The sequence below is a fragment of the Anopheles cruzii genome, chromosome 3 (genome assembly GCF_943734635.1).
Source record: "Anopheles cruzii chromosome 3, idAnoCruzAS_RS32_06, whole genome shotgun sequence".
Taxonomy (NCBI): Eukaryota; Metazoa; Arthropoda; class Insecta; order Diptera; family Culicidae; genus Anopheles; species Anopheles cruzii.
This window is the reverse complement of record NC_069145.1, coordinates 63,557,047-63,578,148: the sequence shown is the minus strand read 5'-3', so window position 1 is coordinate 63,578,148 and position 21,102 is coordinate 63,557,047. Positions and strand designations below refer to the sequence as shown.

General features: G+C 46.8%; 5 protein-coding genes across 6 annotated transcripts; 3 read left to right on the top strand and 2 right to left on the bottom strand.

Moving 5' to 3' along the window:
- Positions 1-468: 468 nt before the first annotated feature.
- LOC128274244 (putative beta-carotene-binding protein) lies at positions 469-2,356 on the top strand. Its single transcript, XM_053012371.1, has 5 exons — positions 469-691; positions 1,286-1,374; positions 1,543-1,834; positions 1,904-2,050; positions 2,114-2,356. The coding sequence occupies exons 1-5, from the start codon at positions 595-597 to the stop codon at positions 2,269-2,271; spliced, it is 783 nt and encodes a 260-aa protein (XP_052868331.1). The 5' UTR covers positions 469-594; the 3' UTR covers positions 2,272-2,356.
- A 5,573-nt stretch (positions 2,357-7,929) lies between these two features.
- Positions 7,930-10,573, top strand: LOC128270756 (proclotting enzyme). The gene is made up of 7 exons (XM_053008172.1): positions 7,930-7,939; positions 8,047-8,744; positions 9,574-9,719; positions 9,786-9,921; positions 9,991-10,135; positions 10,202-10,347; positions 10,415-10,573. The coding sequence occupies exons 1-7, from the start codon at positions 7,930-7,932 to the stop codon at positions 10,571-10,573; spliced, it is 1,440 nt and encodes a 479-aa protein (XP_052864132.1).
- Positions 10,574-10,802: 229 nt separating this feature from the next.
- On the bottom strand, positions 10,803-16,432 carry LOC128274225 (probable phospholipid-transporting ATPase IIA). Of its 2 annotated transcripts, none has more exons than XM_053012342.1 (6): positions 16,303-16,432; positions 14,724-15,384; positions 12,332-14,654; positions 12,135-12,264; positions 11,990-12,063; positions 10,803-11,900 (listed from the first exon to the last, which is right to left on the bottom strand). In XM_053012342.1, exons 2-6 carry the CDS (start codon positions 15,189-15,191, stop codon positions 11,767-11,769), a joined length of 3,129 nt encoding a protein of 1,042 aa, XP_052868302.1. In that variant the 5' UTR covers positions 15,192-15,384; positions 16,303-16,432; the 3' UTR covers positions 10,803-11,766. The 2 variants fall into 2 exon arrangements, with proteins under 2 accessions (XP_052868302.1, XP_052868303.1); XM_053012343.1 differs by lacking the exon at positions 16,303-16,432 and adding an exon at positions 15,630-15,766.
- Positions 16,433-17,357: 925 nt separating this feature from the next.
- LOC128274240 (DNA fragmentation factor subunit beta) lies at positions 17,358-19,406 on the top strand. Its single transcript, XM_053012367.1, has 4 exons — positions 17,358-17,592; positions 17,965-18,088; positions 18,158-18,343; positions 18,406-19,406. The coding sequence occupies exons 1-4, from the start codon at positions 17,431-17,433 to the stop codon at positions 19,227-19,229; spliced, it is 1,296 nt and encodes a 431-aa protein (XP_052868327.1). The 5' UTR covers positions 17,358-17,430; the 3' UTR covers positions 19,230-19,406.
- A 131-nt stretch (positions 19,407-19,537) lies between these two features.
- On the bottom strand, positions 19,538-20,412 carry LOC128274245 (uncharacterized). The gene is made up of 2 exons (XM_053012372.1): positions 20,282-20,412; positions 19,538-20,204 (listed from the first exon to the last, which is right to left on the bottom strand). Exons 1-2 carry the CDS (start codon positions 20,349-20,351, stop codon positions 19,690-19,692), a joined length of 585 nt encoding a protein of 194 aa, XP_052868332.1. The 5' UTR covers positions 20,352-20,412; the 3' UTR covers positions 19,538-19,689.
- Between the last annotated feature and the right edge of the window lie 690 nt (positions 20,413-21,102).

The following is a 21,102-nucleotide window of genomic DNA, read 5'->3' as shown; positions in this document are numbered from 1 at the left end:
AACCCAACATGTTTGCTAAGAGCCCCATACATGAAAGCAAATCAAATGATGTTTTCAGTTGAAATAATAAGATTATCAGTCCACAATAGCCATCGGTCTGTTTCTGTTTCAACAAAAAACAAACGATTTCAAGTGTTTCAATCGAAAGTATGAAAGATACGCTGGAGAACTATCAAACGCGATCACTGGGATATACATAAGCAAACAACTTGAGAATTAATTCTTTTTGTTTTCGGCTGTTGGTTGAAACACGCACGTTGTAGGCGTTTGTGGATTACAACCCTTGGCGGAGGAGAAGTTCTCAAGCTCATCATGACGCCGCAAAAAACTGTACAAGTAGTTGTGCCCGGATTGATGATGGTCGACCACGGCACCTCCCGCCGAGGCGGTCAACTTTTGTAGTTGATCTTGCCGGCATCGCGTCTATAAAAGCCGTTGTTACTACTGGGCCGCTTTCAGACAGTCGCGGCCGGTTCCCAAGTGACAAGACTCCGCTTTACGCTGCATCTCGCAAAATAAACCGAAAAAGAACAAAACTGCAGTGTGTACAATAGTGTCGATAAGGTTTATTGTGCAGTACCACGTCAGGATATCATGAAAGTGATTCTGGTTTTGTTCGGTGTCGCGCTTTGCGCGGGCGCTACGATCGCTGCCAAACTTGCTCCAGCCGACGATCCTGAAGTGGAGTTGCGTAAGTACTGATAAAGTGGTGGAACTAGTAAGAGCACCGTAGGAGCACACGCTACGTAAAGGATTTGTGTAAAAACAGAATGCCAAATCAGCTCGGATGAATAAATTTGTTTTATGGCTTGAATTACGTCGCTGGTTTTTAGTTACTAGCTGCTTCATCACAACTCTTTCAATGCCCTCTGTAGTTAATAATTACCCCTGGGTATTTAGCAAACTGTGATGCGCAACGTGTTTTGAGCAATGATTAGGGGTGTCTTAACAGTCATTAACTGTCGTGCATTGTAGATGGAGCATGGATTACTTGCATCTACGATTGTAGGAATTTGGTCACCCGTGAAATGTACTTTTGAAAGTGAGTGGATTTTTGTATCACTTTTAATGTGGGTAGGGCTCTGATGTGTTTAGCAGACATTCCGCTTGCTGCCCAAGCCGTGCCACTTTTTCTTATCTTCTTTTACTTATCGTGTACAATGGCCTTCACCCGAAAGCTGCAGACTCCTTTTTTTGTGATCGTGAGCAAGCAGGAGCAAAAAATGAAACAAAATAACTCACACTGTATGTTTACCGCAACCTTGCCATTATCTCTTTTTCGCAGCTGCTTTTATGGAAATATGTTACCGTGATAGTCCTGATCTGGGCAAGTGCATCAAGAGCTCCATCCAGCGTATGCTCCCAGAAATGCATGTGAGTATCGAGCGTAAATAGGCTAGGGTTTGTTCGAGTGAACTGATGAATACAAAATTCTACATGCGACTGGTATAAGCTTCGTTTTCGTAAATTATGTGTATATAAACAATATGTCTATGTAGCATTGTTATTATAAGGTGTTTTTGTTACTGCTGCAACACACAGACTGGAATCGAATCCCTAGGATTCCCATCCCTTGATCCGCACGAATCAAAAAGTACCTACATCGACTACAAGCGAAACCAAATGTCCGCCTCGTTGCATGTCAAAAATGCGAAAACGTTCGGCATGAGCAAGGCCCAGATCGTTGACGTGCGAGCCACGGCTACGGATAAGGCGCTGAATCTGGGGGTGGACGTCCGTTTCCCGGAACTTGTTATGGAAGGCTACTTCAAGGGTGAAGGACGATTCAATAGCATCAAGCTTGCATCGAAAGGATATTTTAATAATACCATGAGTAAGCTGTGTAAATGAGTTTATGGTTTAAGGTTACATGATTAACGAAAATAATCTGTCTTTTGTTTAGCTGATGTTACCACGACATGGCAACTGTCTGGCGAAGTTACGGAGCGAAACGGTGAACAGTACATGGAGATTAATTCGTTCGATATGAGCCCGGAAGTGGGAAATATGAAAATTTACGCCACGGGACTTTTCCCTGATCCGGAGCTGAGTAAGTAGTAACAGCCTAATGTTTCTTGTCAAGCTGACGATAACGCCGTGTTATTTTCTATAGACGATATTGCCCTGGAGTTCGTCAACCAGTACTGGCCCATGATCTACAAGGAGATGCTTCCGAATTCACGACAAGTATGGGAGCCAGTGATGGTTGAAATTGTGAACAAGATTTTCCTTCGCGTTCCTTACCGGCGACTTCTGCCGAAGCGGCAATAAAATCTCGCCCTACGGTGTGAAAACTAAGTGTGAGAAGCCCATTTTTGTATTAAACTATTTGAATAAATATTTGATAATGTTCTTAAAATAATCAGGAAACTCATTATCTGATACAAGACAAGTACGAAAGAAAATGTTGACAAATTTTTATTCTGTTATTTCCCAAATAATAGAATTATGGACAAGAATAAGCCACAGATCGTGCAATTTGACCTCCGGGGTTGCTGGTATCCAGTTACAATTTTTGGCAACAAAAAATTGCAAAATTGAAAGTGTGCTACAAACTCCGAAAAATGACGAAAATGCGCATTTTTATAGCGCAAATATTCGAAGAAAATCACTTTCCTCGTTCTCCTCATGCAAGATCGATCTAGATGTATAAAGTCGAAGGAATGCAATTTTATTTAGTCAAATTAGGTTTCCAAGAAATGCTTGCAAAAGTCCTGAAAATACGCCATCACCATTATGGTTTGAGGTACCGCGCTGCTATTTTGTGCCTCCATTTTTGTTATTTTATTTCGGAAAATGGTCATGCTTCCTTTTTATATAGCTCAATCCACTTTGTCGTCTTGGCGGCTCTAAGACGACGAAGGCGACTCTGGAGCGGGAGGGAGACAGCATGAAATAGAGTTCTTTGCGTACATTCGATTAAATGACGAGGAAAACATCGAAAAAAACATCGAATGTTAAATCTGTTTGTGGGGTTGATATCTTCAACAAAACGGAACTGCGGAACTTTCATATAAATGGTTTAACAAATACCTTTTGAGTGGTTTTGTGGAACGTCGTAAATCCATATCCATATTTTAGGTCGTAATTTCAATTTTGTTTGTTTTGCATAAGATTATAACTAGTTTTTATAGTAAGTGTGATAGTGAAAGAAAGGGAAAAAGGCTAAAAAACTCAGCTCAAAAATAAATAAGTCACTATTGAACCTGAAGCTGTCGATATCCAAGTCTACAATCGATCTAGACTTCTAGGACATTTTAAAAGCCTCCTAATTTTCAAGATATCGCCGATTAAGAGAATAAGTACGCATGGTAATTTTTTAATACTCTAAAAGGGAATCGTTTGCTCAATTTAAATCATGGTCATGTGTAGAAATGGTTTCCGATGTTTGCTTTCTTCTTCTCGACAATCTTTTTACCTGAGAAAAGTCTCAACTGATTGTAAGCGATCAAACGAGCATTAGAAAAGAACCAGTCTTGAAAGAACATATCGACACGAGAGCAACTCGCTGACAGTTGCGTGTTTCCACCCGCTACTAGTTAAAATCCTTATTACGACAAACGCAGTCAAACAACACTTTGAGAAGCCGTCGGCTTCGGGGTATGAAGAAGCACGGTAAGCAGATGTGTTAAGAATGCGTAGAATGACAGAGTTGTCCGTTTGAGAAAAACGGCCTCGCTGCAAGAACGGGAGCTAGTCGGCTTAAGACAAGCTTACCGCTTACCGCCTTCGTGCGTAGATTGCGGTGGATCAGAGGGAACACGCGTCTGGGTCGGCGTCCTGGGTGACTGAAACAAGTGAACCGCATCCGCATCTCCCAACGCCCCCCGGTTCCAAGCAAGTCACTCAGCTGGGATCTAAGCCCTGGGGAACTTTGGTTGGTAGGTGCCGACGATTCGTGTCTCTCGACCACACAAACTGTCATGTTGGGGACGAAGCGTGGTGACACTTTGCGGTCCATTCTTCGCGGTACGCTCGGCTTTTTTGCGATCGTAGTAGTTGCAGTTCCGAGCAACTGGCCAGCCAGCTAACCACTCGGCCGGGTTAGACGATCGGAAATTGGTCGGGTTCTTTCGCCATTCCCGTTGGAATCGGAACCGCTCACGTTCCCGATATTCCCGCCTCGCTGCACGGGCACCAGAGACACAGACAACGACGACAACGTTCGTTGTAGCGCGGGAGCCACACATACACCGGTGCGTGCACTGGTGGGTCTATATAAAACGGCCATCAATAAGCAAATCGTATTACAGTTCAATTTCAAACGGTTTCGAGTCACTCTGTCCCGGGCACGTTCGTTTGTGCGGCGCACTTTTTGGCAGAAGGAAGTCTGTTCCTTCATAGCGGCGGATATGCGAGGAACGGTTTTCGACAGTGCCTGCCCAAAGAAGTGAAGAAAGTGGAGTTTAGGAAGCATCGAAAATTTGTGAATGTGCGGTGAAATCAACGTTCAAGTGAATCGAGTTTAAGCCACAATACGAATAACTGACTATTGGCGAGGGCCAGTTTGGAGAGTGTGTTTCGTGTTTAGGAATAAATAGATGCAATGTTGCACCTTGGTGTCCTCACTCTAGTAGTGACCGCAGTGATCATCAGCTCAGTGGTGCATGCTGAGGAGAGCGATGCCGTCGTTATTGAAGGTAGGAATGCGTTCGAAAGAGGTTCGTCGCTTCCAAAACAAAAGACATCAACAGTTGCGATTTGATAATTCCACCGAGTGCGGTCAAGCGATGTAACGAGCCTATGCTTTGATCAATTTTTATTGCAAACAGAACATCTATTGACAGTATATTATTTATAGTTAAAGTAACAATGTAGATTTTAAATGTTGAACATTAAATTTGCATTAACACGCTCAAGTAACAAAATCAGCGCTTATGGAAGTTTTTTTGTACCGTTTAAATTTTTTATTCGTTATAACCAGCTCCACTACTGTCCCGGCCAAACAAACGAGTCCAGAAATACTGCGTAGTTGTTGCGTGTTCCGTAGTGCATGATTGATCCAAAAGAGCATTGAACCGCTACCAACCGTACCACCATTGCGGTCACCACTGCGGACGCTGTTCGACGATCTTACGTCCCAAGCGCACCGGGGACAGAAAGCATTGTGACAAGGGATCGGACGAATGAGCTCACAAAAATATTAGTTGAAAGATTGATCCATTTATTTGCGATGTCGTTGTTTGTGTCTATCTTCCTCATTGATTGCCGAGTATTGGTATTGCGATCAGGAGTCAATGGTCGGTTCGTCGTCGGTTACGCCATTGTCCTGGAAATGTTACTCTCACGCAAGAAGAGGAACGGGCTGCGTTTAATCGCCTACAGACCAGGCAAGCCCCTAGCAAAAGAACTGGTTCACAGACCCGCGAGGAAGGTCGAGGACGGAATGTAGCAACTTCAAGAACAATTGCGAAAAAACCGGTAGGTACCGGTTTTGAATGCTAAACCTAACCTTTCTTGATTCTTGCCGTTGAAAGAGGAAGCATTTGTGAATTGTTAATACTGTTTATGTTATAACAAGCTAACTAGAAATGCTATGGATCGTTCTGCTTGTCTCGTGCAAGACAAAAGTGTCAGACACGTCATCGCGAAACAATTTCCGTTCCCCGAAAGTGGCACCAAAAGTGAAGCGAAACAAAAACAGCTCTCGCTGAAATGGAATTGAATGTCTAAAAAAAAGAATGTTCTGCAATCCAGCCGAAGGGCACGGCACGCGAGACATCCCACAATCGGGGCACACTCTCCTCGAAATGTGTCATCTGCGCCGTAGCGCCGCCGTAATGGCCACCGGTTTACTCGATGCTACGCATGCGATACTATCGAAAGCAGTGTTTTCCTTGCCATGCGTGCATAAATGAGCGGTACCGTAGGACGGGCGGCGGCGCGAAGCGGGGTTTATTACTTTCCACCCCGTAGGCGGTTCATGGGCGATTCCGATCAGGTACGCATGTGGCAAGAACGTTCATCCAGCTCTAACGGATGTGTGGCGAAGTGGCGAACTTGGCCGCAAACGGGCCATTACTGGCGAGGGCCACACTTGTCTGGTGGTGTACCATAGTAGAAGCGAGCATAATGTAACTCGTCAAAAACCCCGCCAAACGTAATTCTTAAAGAGTGAAAACGCAAAACGTAAAGAACATAGGACCGTAGATCGATTGACCTTCCGAACGTAATTCTGTTGGGTTTTGGCCAACTTATTGATCTATATTATTACCCAAAATCTAAAATTAATTTGATCGTACAAGCAGAAGGTCTGATTTACATGTTATTTAGTCCATTTATTTGTTTTTTCGATTCGGACCATAACCATAATTGGCAAACACTCCATGCTGCTTCAATTGAAATGAAGTCCAGCCCTTCAAACGGAAGGTACTTGAAAGATGTTTTAAATTGAAACTTTCATCAAACGTGTTCACATTTCATGGCGAGACGAGCATTATTAATTCATCGCCGTGATTTTGCGTAAATATGGATAAGAAATAAGGCAATCATTTGATAAGATTATGTCGGACATCTCACACGGCTGTGAATTGGTGACATTGACTATTGCACTGTCATTTGGTATGCGAGCAGCATAGAAAACAGCATACTTAGGTGCAACAACGGCGCAATTTGTCCTGAATAACACTGGCCTGGAATGTAACGCTTGCCCATCATCGACGGCCCGACTAGGGACAGGATGCACAGCAGATACCAAGCTGATGTTTGTTGTGGGAGTTTGCTGTCATTTCTCCTATTTATTCTCACCTAGAGAAAGTACAGTTAGCACCGTTCCAACAAACACCCGCGGCACCCACAGCCTTTGATCGGTCCGTACCTAACATAACTTTTTAGCGCCGGTCTTAATGTTCGCGGTTTTAAGGTCACACACGAGCTAGACGATGTCCTGATTGGTTGTTTGACTCATTAGCGCAAAATAATGAGTTTGTCCACCGAGAAGATGATTTCTCTTCAATATAGCTGCAAAAATGGCACAGTGTTTATTTATTTGCAATACAAACAGGTGTAGTTTTCGTGCCTGGTGGTCACGAGTGATCCAAATGATCAAGAGCACATTCAAGCGCAAATGAATCGCACAAAGAAATGATATGAGTTCGCGTAAATTTGCTGAATGTAAGCTGATAACTTTGTCCCAACATTTAAGTTGTACAAGACGACGAATTTTTTTTAGTATTTGTATAATGATCGGAAATGTTTGAAATTGTGGCATAGTTTGTGACGTTGTGGCTAAAATTCCACGTTCCATTTTTAGACTGTTTACTTTATCAGGGGATGTATCTCAATCGCTTATGAGTCGCGCCAAGTAAATAATGATGATGAGATTACAATGAAAGACGACATTTCGGCACTCCCTTTTCACCGCGTTTTCGGCTTTAAAATCGCTTACTGATTGATATTTTGTACTCCGATCGACAGAGATCGATCATATCCTGGGATCGGTGAACCACAACGAACGGCAAAACTTGCTCTCGGTGTCCGCTTTATATCGCTGTTCGACCGATCCTTGCGTTGCCTTTCCATGGCTTTATGTAAATTTATGCAAATACCTGCTGGAAGGTGTGAATGAACTTTGAAATAAAAATAACAATAACAGTCGCAACAAAACACGACCATCCAGAAGAATGCACGCCCAAATTGAGCCCGATCGGACCCCACACACGTTCATTGCGTTTAATTTATCTTTTGCACCAACAAGCGCGGGGAACCACTTTAATGGTGTTTCAAAATTAGTTCATAAAACTAATTTATTCCATAATTATATCAATTATTAAATACGGCCCAGTCCATCGAGAAAAAATAGTAGTGGTTTCAAACATAAAATAAAGTAGCAGAAATTAGTTTCCTATGCTTTAAATCCAATTTTAGTATTTAACTCGATTGAATAAAAGATCATTGTGTAGATAAACTGTCGCAAGAAGGCAACAGAACATGGTTGCAGGTTAACGATCTGGTGCGCGTTTTAGTTTTTTGTCGATGCCCAAAGCCTGTCCTGTCTGTCCAAGCCTGAAATGGTGAATCTATTCGTGTTTTCTGTATTACTTATAGCTGCAGATCTGACGGCAAAACGGAGCCAGCGACAAATCTGGTTGAGTCCTCGAGTCTCCAACTGGAAGCAGGGCCTCGGCGATGGAAGTCCGTGCCTGACAGCGAAAGGCCTACTCGGGTCCTGCACCTCGTTCCGCAAGTGCTACCCTTACTTCAAGGTTCCGGATCTGAACGTTTGGGATTCGTGGGTCCTGGGGAACTACGACACGTGCAGCTACTTTAACGACGACGGCCGTCAAGCGTTTGGAGTGTGCTGTACCAATCCCATCACTCCGCTCCCAATCGATGTCTCAAATGTGGTCGGGGAAGACCCAAGACCCGGTTCGAAGCCGACGCCGTCGCCCGTGGCTGGTGGATCGAAGCCACCGAACAAGAACAACAACTACCCGAGCTGGCCACCACCGATTCCAACGCATCCGCCGGACCACACGCCCGCTACGCACCCTCCATCGTTAGGCGGACCACCAACAACCGTCTCGTCCGTAATCGTCTCAGAGCCCACGCAACGACCTACGACAACGTGGCCTACGAGACCGCGGCCACCGCAGGTCCCTAATCAACCACCACCGCCGGTCGGTGCTTGGCCACCACCGGTCCCGACACATCCACCTCCGTTCGAAATCTCCACCATACCCCCGTCACAGCCCGTTGCCGGCGACCCTGTCGTCGGTGGTTGCGGATTGAAAAATGGTAATCCGGTAAGTGACTGGAGTCTGGCTTCTTGGCACACCAAATATCGTGATTGGCGGCGATTGAATAAACCCCCGAAATTATACGTGTTTGACATTAACTTGGGCTTCGCGGTCAGTCTGTTAGGGACAGGCAAATAAATCGAAATGCCTTTAAAAAAAACCAACGAATACTTTCTTCACTACTTGCCATCCATGCATATTCGTCATTCCCTCAAGAATTCTTTTTATTTGGCAGAGGAAGAATGCCCGCGACTGACGTCACAAAACCAACTTAAAGACGCGCAATTAATCACTGTTGGAACCATATTTTCGACAACTTTCGGATTGCCTCATCGACTTGATTCAGATGAAAGATCAATCATGGAGCAGTGTTGGAGATGCTGAGTAAGAGCATGTCGAATGTTTGCCGAATTTCGGAACCTGAGATTTTGTGTACGACGTCAATATTGCAAATGGATGCAGCGATGACAATATTGGCTTAAGCAACAGTTTGAAACTCGCAACGAAAGGATCTCGAGTTTGGGTTTTGCTCAATATTTACATTTACTAATAATGTAATGAGAAAACCATGTGAATAAGGGATCGGCGATTAATCTATATCAAACAATTATAAACAAGTTGAACAACATGAATAGTTGGCTTTATTTCATATCGTAGTTGCATCGTAGTTGCTGGATACGCGGCAACAATATTACATAAATAAAAAATTCGAATACGTAATTTATGAAACATTTACATTAACATAAACATATTGCAAACATTTGTTAACCTGGAAATAACAATGATGTAATATGAATTAATCTAAGAACTTGTTTGAATATCTCCCAATGTGCAGGATACGGAGCGAATCGTTGGCGGCCACAATGCAGATCCAAACGAGTGGCCTTGGATCGCGGCCCTCTTCAACAACGGGCGCCAGTTCTGTGGAGGATCGCTGATCGACAACATTCACATCCTGACCGCGGCCCATTGCGTAGCACAGTAAATCCGTTTAACATTACATTGCAGATTTTTTTGGGATTATTATTTTCGTTTCTATCCTTGCAGTATGAGCTCCTTCGACGTGGCTCGGCTTTCGGTTCAGCTCGGTGATCACAACATTCGCTCGACCACGGAAATTCAGCATGTAGAACGACGCATTAAGCGATTGGTCCGACATCGTGGGTTCGATTCGCGAACTTTAGTAAGTGCAAAGGATCAGTCTGAATTTACATTTTCCTTTAACACAACGCATTTGCTCCCGGTCTTGCAGTATAACGATGTTGCCGTACTAACGATGGACCAGCCGGTACCATTTACGAAGCAGGTGCGCCCAATATGTCTCCCGGCGGCGGACAACTCGCGAGCATACAGTGGACGAACGGCCACCGTCATTGGCTGGGGAAGTCTAAGAGAAAGTGCGTACAAGATGATGATCGGAACGAACGGAGTTGGTACTTTTCACCTTATTCTGTCTTTTGCAGATGGACCGCAGCCATCCATTTTGCAGGAAGTAAATTTACACATATGGACCAACACCGAATGCCGGATCAAGTACGGTGCGGCCGCGCCCGGTGGCATCATCGACACGATGCTATGCGCCGGTCAGGCGGCTAAGGATTCGTGCAGCGTATGTATCAGTTGAATAGACCCCTTGATTAGACTTACATTACGCCGGGTCGTCTATTTTTTGACAGGGTGATTCCGGTGGTCCTCTCATGGTGAACGATGGCGGGTGGACACAGGTCGGCGTGGTTTCGTGGGGTATAGGATGCGGAAAGGGCCAGTATCCGGGCGTGTACACCAGAGTGACCGCATTCCTGCCGTGGATCATGAAGAACATTAAGGATGTCTAGCCATAGTGTAGGTGCCTCCCGCTGGGGTCAAGTGTTTCACAACGTAAATTGCCGATTGGTCAACTCCGCTCCGCTTTTAAATAAACAAAGTGAATGAATCACACAAAAAACCTCTCTCAAACGAGTTGGCTCCTTATTTGAAGAATGTCACAAAAGTTTGATCCTATTGGTAGAATGTTTGCGATAATACAATCAGTTTTCGGATGCTGATATGATAAATATTCATTGATAGGTTTATTAGATCATCTATTTCGTTTTTTTTGTGTTTGTTCCAACTGCATCCAGCGCAATACTTCACTCCCTGTTAACGTCTCTTGTTTCTTAATTTGATGGTCCTTTCCGTAACTCGTTCAGGTTTGAAATGTTATCGGCCGTACCGGTTTCTGCAGCGTGCGTAGCAGCAGCAGTGCAGTGTTCTGGTATGTTAACACGTAGGGTTGGTTTAGGTTTATTCATTTACATTAAAATGAACGTTTATACTTTTAACGATTACCATTTAAAAATGTTCATCAAGAATGAGTGTAAGTTGGGCAGCACAAAGGCCGTTGATATTCGTTAGACACCGTTGTAACAAGTTTTACTATTGACTGCCTTCATCAATGCCTATGGATGTGTTCCACGCTCGGCTTCCTTCCATCAGTATGTCTCACTTTTGCTTCATTGCGCATCTATTGCACCGCTACTTTACTATGCCATGGTAAAACGAAATGTTTTCCGAACAGTTTTCGCAAAACAATATATTTCGATTAAAATAGTTCATAACTCAAATACGTGTTTGAATTTTCTTATGCGAAAGTATCACGATAAATTATACGTTTGTATATATTATGTTAGAATTTATTGTAACGAGCTTTATGGGCCTGCAAGCGTGTGAGAATGCGCATCGTAGTTGGTGTTCCACACAAGGTCAGTTCCTCAGGACATCATTTGCGGGCAGAACCATGTATAAACTCGCTCTTCCTCTCTCACACACCCATAGACACAGGACATCAATAAGAAATGAGGAAAATGGTTAAACATACATTAAACGCGCATAAATCTCGCTTAGCGGCGGTACACGTAACATAACATTGAATAATAGGTTTCAGCAGCGTTTGCTGCAGGTCAGTGATTCACAAACGAGCCGCAACATAGAAGTAGATGGATAATAAATTAATACAACACGAAGTCCGACCCGGTCGCGGGTTAGGGACTTAGGAGAGCTTTGAATATGATGGTGGCGAGAACTTTTTGCGTAGGAATTTTAGAATGTACAACGGAAGACAGGAGACGAGCGTGATGACCAAGACCTTCCAGAGAAACTCCCAGGACCAGATGAACTCCCAATCTGCAGATGCGAGAAGGTGAGAAGAATAAGAGTCGAGGTCATGCAATTGGCCACTGCATATAATCATTGTGCGGGTAGCAAGGACTTACCAAAGTACTCATGCAACACGGCCAGTGAGATTATGTAGAGCACTAAGCTAAACAGTTCCGCTAGCACCATCAATCTGCAAAAAAAGAGGTATTAAAATGCGTCCACCAGTTGTTCCTAATCGACGTGCCTCTGTAGTGTACTTACTTGTGCCACGTTCGTATGGTTAGGGCCACCATAATTAACTCGGTAAGGATGAGCGCAGAGAAACTGATCGCCACGATGTGAATAAACTCATCCTCGAAAAGAATTAAAGCACCGTACATGATCACACCGCCTGCGATCATAAAATGTGTGAGTTTGCTTAGTGACTGAACGCCGGCTTGTTCGAACTACGGACTCACCTTGGTAGATACTGATCAGTACCCACATGAAGAACGTTTTGTAGCTCAGACTGCGGCCTTTGGAAAGCTCCTTGTACAGCTCGGGGTACGTGATGGCGATGTTGGCGCTAATGTCCTGATCGAGCACGAGCGAAAACACCGGAAACATGGTGTACAGCGTGGCGTATCCGACCATCAGAAAGCCCTGGTACAAGGCGACGGACGACAGGTAGAAGACGGCCGAAAAGACGGCCTGCATCGTCGAGATGATCAGCCCGCGGTGGATGACGAACTGTGACAGGGCGGCCGATCGCTTGTACGATCGCCGGCCGTGTACGATCAGCAAACGGGCGATGTGCGAAAACTGCGGTATGCTAAAATCACCCGCCAACGACGCCTGTTTTCCTTCTCGTCCCTCGATGCCGATGCCAGCGTCTGCCTGCTGTATCATGCTCACATCGTTGCCGCCATCGCCGACGGCACACGTCCGCTTGCCCGAGTACTTCTGAATCAGCGACACGACCTGGGCCTTCTGCGTCGGGCTGCACCGACAGCAGACGACGGCCGGACAAGCGGTCGCCAGTTCCATAAACTCCGGCTGATAGTACTGTAGGCACACCTCAAGGCTTTCGCCGGACACGACCAGCGCACAGTCCTGCTTGCGTCGGAACTGGTTAAGCTCGAGATGGGCATCGGTTCGCGTTAACACGCTCTTCAGCACGTGAACGCTCTGATTGCGACCGACCAGATGGGACGATTTGGCGATGCACGTAGCAGTCTCGAGCTTGTCGCCCGTCAGCATCCAGATTTTAATACCCGCGTTCCGCAGCAGTTCCAGCGTTGGCCGCACACGCTCCTGCAGCCGATCTTCGACCCCAGTCAGGCACAGGAGTTCCATTTCTCGCTCCAAACTCTCGATGACGGCCGCCACCTTCGTGACGCGATCGGTTACGCTCACCTTGGCCGCGTTGTAGCGCATCACGAAGTCGTTGTACTGATCTTCGCCGAGCACCTTTTTCGCGACCACCAGTGTCCGCAGGCCCTCGCGTGCCATGTTGCCGCTCTCTTCCGCCAGCCAGTCGTTATACTGCACGATGCCGGACATCACCACGTCGGCCCCTTTCAGGTAGAACGTGATTTCGCCCGTATTCACCTCACGCACGATGATCCCCATGCGTTTATTTTCGCTCGTGAATGGGAACGTCTGCAGAATATGATACTTCATGGCCCCCGGCGAGGCACCGGATGGCCCGAGCATCGAGTTAAGCGAAGTAACACTGCCCGCACTCGACGGTGAATTGAGATCGGTTTTTGAATTCACCGACAAACACGTGACGGTCGTGTTGATGGAGCCGCTCTCGTTGAGACACGGGCCTTCGCGCTCGTGTTCCCGCGTTGCATCCCGTATCTGCAGCGTCATTAGGTTCAGATCGCGCTGGATCAGCGCCAGGCCAACGGATTCGGTCCACTTCACCAGTGCAATCTCGTCCGGGCTGGACGCTTGGTAGGTTTTCTCCGGCTGCTTGCTGGCACCGACTGCCGTCTCGCCCGTGCTTTCGACGGAGATAGAGCGCGAAGGCGATTGACGGCGGTCGGTGGATGAGGCAGAGGTGATCGATGCTCCTCCGTTTGTTCCGCCAGCTGATTCGTACACCGGTGTCACGTTGTGGCAGAGGGCGAGCGCTTTGACCGACTCCCAGATTCGCCAACCGTCCGGTTTGCGCAGCCGCGGTTGATACTCGGATTCGGCGGCTGGCGAAGCATCGGCCGGCGTCGACAGCGTCCCGTACACCGACTGGATGGCGGTGGACACCATCGGGAAGGTGTCGCGGCCGTACGCAGCCGTTCCGACGTGGATCTTTTTGAAAATCATCTCGTTTTGCGTGAGCGTTCCAGTTTTGTCCGTCAACAGGTACGATATGCGTCCCAGTTCCTCGGGGATGGTAGTCGATCGCACAACGGTGCCCTGGATTTCGTCGTCGTTCTGGATCTGCCACGAATAGAACGCTTTGCCCATGTCCAGGTTAACGCGCAAACTGATCGGGATGATGTACGAGAATAGCAGCACGAACCGGAACATGTACCGATACCACGGCCCGTTGAAACCCTTCAGGCACATCATCGCAAACGAGAGTCCAATCACGGCACAGAACAGCACCTTCGTCAGGCCGTTTATCTCCAGATCTAGCAGACCCACCTTCGATCGGGGCTGCGAGTTGTTCATTACGCTGCGCGTTTCACTTCCGGTGTAGATGACGATCCCGACGGCCGTACCGGAAGCAACGACCGTGTTGGCCCACAATGTGTTTTCCACGTTCAGACCCTCGTCTTCCGTTCCACCTAGCTGCAAGGAACAGGAGATGATGATCGACGAGGATTAGTAATCTGGGGTCGGACAGTGGTGCTCTCTTACCTTCGAATAAGTGCCGATAAACGTGTGGATGTCTCGCTGCGGCTTCTCCACGTACAGCGAAGCGTTTGCGTTTAGTAGGTCGCCGTGGGTGGCCAATTTCTGTGTCGCAGGAACGGCAAGCCGTAGCTTCCAATCCGTTTCACCATCCAGCATGTCGGTGCGCACGAATACGGCCCCACTTTTGTCGCTCGTGCGTAGCAGTATTAAATCAGCCGGCACCCGTTCGTCCTTTTCCACCATGATGATGTCGCCGACGCGCAGTTTCGATGAAGATACCGATTCCGGTGGCTTGTCAGCCGCGACGAAGCGCTTATACTTTTGCGAATTTACCTCGCGATCGCGCTTGTGCCGGCGCAAATCGTCGACCGCTTCGCGACAGATCGTGACGGCCAGCACGAAACCGAGCGGTCCCCAGTAGGTGTACAGGTAGCCGATCCGGATTTCCGGTATGAACTGACTGACCGCCATAATGAGGAAGTACAGATTAAGGAAGAAGCGAAACTGCTCGAAAAGCACCAGAGGCAGAAAGGTGAACAGATTGTACTTCTGGTTCCGGATCTCGTTCGGAGGGAACTTTTCCGTCAGCGGACGACCAATGAAGATCGTCCGAGGCTTCAGCTCCTTCGAGGCGCACCATTTCCGCCAGGCCCAGCACCAGCAGCTACGAGAACAAAGGAAAACATGGTTTATTGTGGATGGTTGAAGTTAAAAATATGGGCAAATGAATGCTCAACGTCGAAAGCACCGTAAAACCCCATCAAGAAAACCATTAACAGTTGATGCCACCCTGCAGCTCATGTTACACCCGATGACTCATCGGGCCACTTGAACGACTTGACTATTTCACCGCCCGACAGTGATAAGCGAAAAAGCTCTCGGAAGAAAGGCAATAGTAGGCCGTATTACCTGAACCAGCGTGTTTTGGGACTCTTCTCGATGAGCGGAATCGTCTCTTTGGTGACCGGCGCGGATGGAATGCTGGAATTGCTGTGCGGTGGTTCCTCCATCGCGTCACGGATTACCTGTAGCTCATGAATTTTGGGATCTTTTTTCCTACCCGTGGCCAGCGAACAAAAAAGGATACCGAGCTCCTGCGAACGTTTGCAACACGCACGACAAGCGGGGGCCAAAGCGTGTCCGAATTTCCGCAACACAATTTCGCGAAACGCAATCACAGACGCAACGTAAAAAATGACCGGATGACGTTCGTGCGGATGGGTTCTTTTTGTTGACTGTTTTGCTGTTTTTCTCCATGGAGTGCCGTTCGCAGTGCACGGCAAGTGAGTGTTGGTGAGTGCGCTCGCACACACACACCGTGGCATTTGACAAATGAGCGGTTTGACAGTTTGTGGGCTGGAAATTGTTGTGTGTGTTTATGCTTTTGTTTTGTTTTCTCCTTATCAAGTAATAAACAAACCCACCGAATCAGGCAAAAAGGAAAACTCTCTCATGCGTGAAGCACATTCGAGCGATAAGTAACCATGCGTAGAAGCACAGGCAGACTAGGAAGGCTATTCTGCTCTATCGGCAGGTTCATAATTCCTTTGTTCGTCTTACGAACGTTCCGATTCACACTTACCAGCACAGTTTCTTCAGAAAGGACCCCAGCTTGAACGGTTCCTGGCGCCGGTTGCGAAACGAACGAGTGCTCACACGATTGGGTCGGCCTGCTGGCTCGAGAAGCAGTTCCGTTTCCGAATCACTGATTTCAAAATCACGCAATTCTACGTTCATCCTACGGGATGAGGATTGAGCGCAATCGAACCGCCCATACACGCGCTCGCAATTGGTCTGTGTGCCGTTGGTCCCTTGCTATACGCTTTGCACAATTTGCTGCATTCTGCCTCGGTGAATAGGATGTCGCTCCTGGGGACTGTTTCTGGCACAATATGCGAACACACTAGCAGAGAAAAGTGCTTTCACTGTCTGAATCAGTGTCGAGCGACGTGTGCGTACCACTGCTCACATTTCAAAGTCCTTTTCCCGCTGCTAATCTGCGTTTATCACCAAACTAACTCTTATCGCAACGGCACAATAATCGGCAAACAATGCGCTGCGGGATCGGAAGAAAACTTTTGCCCTGTGACATCCGATTCCGATGTCCGAGACCTGTCGCGGCAGCATACTTAGGCTACAGTGGCGGGAGTGAGTTTGTCGATGATATTTATCTAACGTTTGCTACGAAGGTGTCGTTAGTTTAATCGTTCCTTCATTTACTGTAACTGAACGATTGTATGGATCGTTCACAGGATGCAAAGATGCAAAGATGCATCAGATTTTAATTACTATACCTCTGAAATGATCTCATGGACAGCTTCCGTTTCTCAGCCGACAGGTCATGCTGTCAGTGGTGTGCGCAACGCGCAATCGCAGCTGATCGAAGCCGAGTCCGAAATCAAAACAAACAAAAAACATGCTGCTATGCTACCGAATTAGCCATCGTGCGAATTCCGCAACAGGCTTGCTACCTCCCCGCCAGAAGGGTATCAACTAAAAAGGTCATTACCACCACACAATTGGAGTCGGTTTATCGAGACGGCGCTCTGAAGGGCCTCCCTAGGCCAACTCAGGATTGCCATCGTCACTTGCTTACCGAGCGTCGTTAGGTGCATAGTGCGCTTCGAACCTGCCGTGTCCGGGTTTCGTCCAACGCAACGGTCAGCATAAAGCTTGATTTAGTGCAGCGTGTTCCTGAGCGGACAGAATCATGTTCAACCTGTTCCCGAAACCCAACAAGGGACAACCGGTGGCTACGGCTGGGCCGCTGCTACAAGGCTACAAGATTACCGACGTCGCGAGGAGCCGCAAATACGGCGTGGCCGCCGACTCGCTTCGGATGCTACGGGCCAAGGCGTCGGAAAAATTCAAGGTAAACAACCTTGTGGCAGCACAAGTGGTTTTTCTCTTTTTTCATTTGCGCGGAAACCCTTTGCGCTGCAATGACATTGACCTGTTTGGCATGGTGGCGTCCGACGGCTGTTGGCGCCTGATTTTGGCAGCTTGCAGTTACCCATATTTGGGCGCGAGTGCAACTGCGCTGACCTGCACTGGAAAGGTCATCGGAAGAAAAAGGCTTGTATCCTTCGAATCCATGTGTGAGGCGTGTCAAGGCCGTTTATTTTTATGCAACCTTCTTATGGAGACACAATTATGGATTAGATATAAGCTGCAAAAATCGTTTCGTGTTCGCGAATTACTGTTTCAATTATTGTTATTTATTATCTCCACATGTTATCCACAGATCGCCGAGTGTCGCGTGTACCTCGCACAGGATGGAACCGAGGTAGTGGACGAAGACTATTTCCGCACACTACCAGCCCAAACTTTGCTGGTGATCGCCGACAAGGACGCGATCGTGCCAACGGGTAAGAGTCGGGAATACATCGTACACTAACCGGCGTTATAACGTTGCGTCCAATTCTATTTCGACGAAGATTTCGAGCTGATGTACAACGCCATCAGAACGACCCACACGGATCTTCTGAACGCGGGTGAGCTGGCCAAACAATTCGTTGTCAACAATAAACCAGAGATCTCTAAAATCCTGGTCGATGCCCAGCGGGGACGCGATGATTTGATTCGGCGCAGCTCCCGCCAGGAACACGAGCAATGGTTTGAAGGTAAGCAGTTGGCACAATGATTCTCAAGCGGATAGTTTGTAAGAATCCCCTCCCAAATACAGGAATTGACGACCGTGTTGCGAGGACAAAGGAAGAAGTGATGCAACGGCGCGGCCAAGACCGGGTGCGTGGATACTTTTACAAAACCAAGGATGAGCTAACGAAGTGTGCACTGTACCGGGCGAATCCGCTGGCCCGCGAAGTGATCGACGAAATGATTGAACTGTTCCGTCAGCTTTTGGCCGGGTTCGACTACTTTAGCTGCATGTTTGACCGCAGCTACCAACGGCGGGCCACTGTTGAGGAGAAACCCAAGGAAGGTGCCGAGCCAAATTCGCAGGCAGATGAAACGGACGCACAGCTTCGGATCCCACCGAAACGGCTGAAGCTATTAGTCCAACGTTCGCTGGGCCAAGATTGTTGGATCGAGCAGTACAAGTTGGCGTTGTGCAGCGAACTCGGTGACTTTCGGTGTATGGGACTGTGGGACGATAAGTGGTGTCGGTACGCTAGTCACCGTATCAATCCGTATGCCAGCCGGGAGAATTTGATACTGTTTCAGGTGTGGAATCTCGACCACCAGATCGAAATAAGCCGGACCGTACTGCCCTCGATTCTGGCCAACGTTGAACGGATCGTGTCGCTCGGCAGAGGTGAAGCAATGTGCAAGCGGCATCGGCGCAAGGGCAAACAACTTTCTGTGATAACGTACTTTTTGGAACTGTTCACACTCCGGAACCTTAAGTTGGTACACATAGTTTGCCACGCAAAGGCCAGCCACCATCTCATCTCGAATGGTACGATCATTTGTGATCGTTGCGAGGAGTACCAGTATATTAAGCAATTCCAGCGTAGGCTACGCTCAAACGAAGATGCTTCACTGTAAAGTGGCCGCTGCGACCTCCTCGGAGAAGTGCAACGTTAAGCAAATATTTAAGCAAATCTATACCCACAATAAAAGCACATACAATGTGCTCGCCAATGTGTTCGCTGTTCGAGAAATGAAGTTAGTATTAACTGCTATTCGTAGAAACCCACTACCAGCCCCCTGCCAGGGAATGTATAACCGAATAAAGGTGTTCGTCAAAATGGCTTTAGATATTCTCTGACTGCTGCCTACAATATTCGTCTACATGTTTTGAAGGAATTTCAATAACACAGAAAGAAACAGTTTGAATCGGGTTTATCCACGAATGGCAACAGTCGTTTATTGGTTATATACAAACAGTTCTAATGTAACTAGACAACTATCGATGCGATAATTCAAGAGAAACGCATTACATGACACAGAAATTTGACAAAAATAGCCAAGACGGAAAATTGGCCTTACACACAGCATCTGCAGCTTACATCATAAATTCTAAATCCTGTAAATCTACCATGGGAAAATCGTTCGCTGGGAGTTGCATCGGGTTTGGAGGACTGAAGCCACCACCGGTCGTTGACCCGTAGATATCCCACGTTTCGTCCAGCTCTGCAAAATCCAGCGGCTCAAGCCGTGGCGGTGGCAGCGGTTCCCGTTTGCGTTCAGTGCTCGGCTGAAAATTTACCATTTCCTCGAACAGATCGTCGCGCAAGCAAATATCGGACGCTCCCCATTTGTACTCCGCCTCGAGGGGAGTAAAGATGTCGAACTTCATTTTGCCCTTTCCTGCGGTCGGTTTTTTAGCCGTGCTCGGCATGATGCTTTGTTGGATGGCGTTTAGTGATTTTTCTATCGAACGTTTGCTGCTGGTCGTTTTGCCATCTTTGAACACATTGGTACGCTCTGCCGGTTTCTGATTATTGTTGGTGACATCTTTCAGCCCAAACTTGACGGGGGCATCTGAAGCCTTTAACCCTCGCAAAAGCTGATGTGGTTCTAAAGGACAGAAAACCCATAAGTTAAAATTCGTTGAATCGGTGCGACAGCCAACAGGTTTTGTGTGCCGTACTTACTTCGGGAAGCTTGGTTTTCTTTGAGGCGATTAGCTTGATTTTGCAAGCCAAATGAGCGCGCGGTTGCCATTTTGTAAGCTCGCTTTTTCGGAAACGATCAGAACACGGAACAGAAACGCGTCCTAATGCGTTCAATGCACGAGAAAAAATGCGAAAAAATGAAGCTGTGCAGAGCAAAGCGCGGCTTTGTGAACGACCGTTGAATCTGTCAGTTTGGGCAATGCAGGGTTGCTTTTCGTGCCTCTCTCTGTGATAGTGGCGCCATCTATCACACAATCACTCCATCTTCACACAAGTTTGAAATTTAAAATAAAGGTACCGTAAAATTTAGAAAATAAAATGTGAAATTTCATGATTTTGCATTTTGTTTTCTTCGTGTTTGGTGTTTCAATTCTTTAGATACTATCGTTAGATCTGGGGATTTATTAGTTGGCGTAGAAAAAAAATTGTGAGAAAATTTAGAGAAATTTGTTTAATCATAGTTACGACATAGTTAGCTCTGCTTGAAACAGTCTGAGATCAGTAACTACTTTGAGTTTACTGCTCGTCTAAGTATTGAGATTGATAAAAGCCGGGATCTTAAACAATTTCGTTTTCCTTTTGAAATAGTTGCAATTAGAAAAAACAAATAATAACAGCCATAGAGCGATTATTAAAGCATTACAACGCAATGCCACAATAAGATAAATCATTTCGAGTTCTACAGGTCGCTATAAGGTTATTATAAATGTTAGTCATTTTGCTGTTCTCGACGCGTCTTTTTGCTCCCGGATAATAACTTTGGACGCTCAAAAACATATTGAAAAAAGAGCTACGTTTCA

Bases quoted from the DNA above. Each gene is read 5' to 3' on its own strand.
- LOC128274244 (XM_053012371.1), top strand. From the start codon at position 595: ATGAAAGTGATTCTGGTTTTGTTCGGTGTCGCGCTTTGCGCGGGCGCT. The intron at 692-1,285 runs GTAAGTACTGAT...TCTTTTTCGCAG, and splicing joins CGATCCTGAAGTGGAGTTGC to CTGCTTTTATGGAAATATGT. The intron at 2,051-2,113 runs GTAAGTAGTAAC...TATTTTCTATAG, and splicing joins TTTCCCTGATCCGGAGCTGA to ACGATATTGCCCTGGAGTTC.
- LOC128274225 (XM_053012343.1), bottom strand. From the start codon at position 15,730: ATGGAGGAACCACCGCACAGCAATTCCAGCATTCCATCCGCGCCGGTC. The intron at 12,064-12,134 runs GTAAGTACACTA...CTTTTTTTGCAG, and splicing joins ACCATACGAACGTGGCACAA to ATTGATGGTGCTAGCGGAAC. The intron at 11,901-11,989 runs GTAAGTCCTTGC...TCGCATCTGCAG, and splicing joins CGTGTTGCATGAGTACTTTG to ATTGGGAGTTCATCTGGTCC.
- LOC128274245 (XM_053012372.1), bottom strand. From the start codon at position 20,351: ATGGCAACCGCGCGCTCATTTGGCTTGCAAAATCAAGCTAATCGCCTC. The intron at 20,205-20,281 runs GTAAGTACGGCA...TCTGTCCTTTAG, and splicing joins AGAAAACCAAGCTTCCCGAA to AACCACATCAGCTTTTGCGA.
- LOC128274240 (XM_053012367.1), top strand. From the start codon at position 17,431: ATGTTCAACCTGTTCCCGAAACCCAACAAGGGACAACCGGTGGCTACG. The intron at 17,593-17,964 runs GTAAACAACCTT...TGTTATCCACAG, and splicing joins AGGCGTCGGAAAAATTCAAG to ATCGCCGAGTGTCGCGTGTA. The intron at 18,344-18,405 runs GTAAGCAGTTGG...TCCCAAATACAG, and splicing joins ACACGAGCAATGGTTTGAAG to GAATTGACGACCGTGTTGCG.
- LOC128270756 (XM_053008172.1), top strand. The intron at 9,720-9,785 runs GTAAATCCGTTT...CTATCCTTGCAG, and splicing joins GCGGCCCATTGCGTAGCACA to TATGAGCTCCTTCGACGTGG. The intron at 10,348-10,414 runs GTATGTATCAGT...ATTTTTTGACAG, and splicing joins CGGCTAAGGATTCGTGCAGC to GGTGATTCCGGTGGTCCTCT.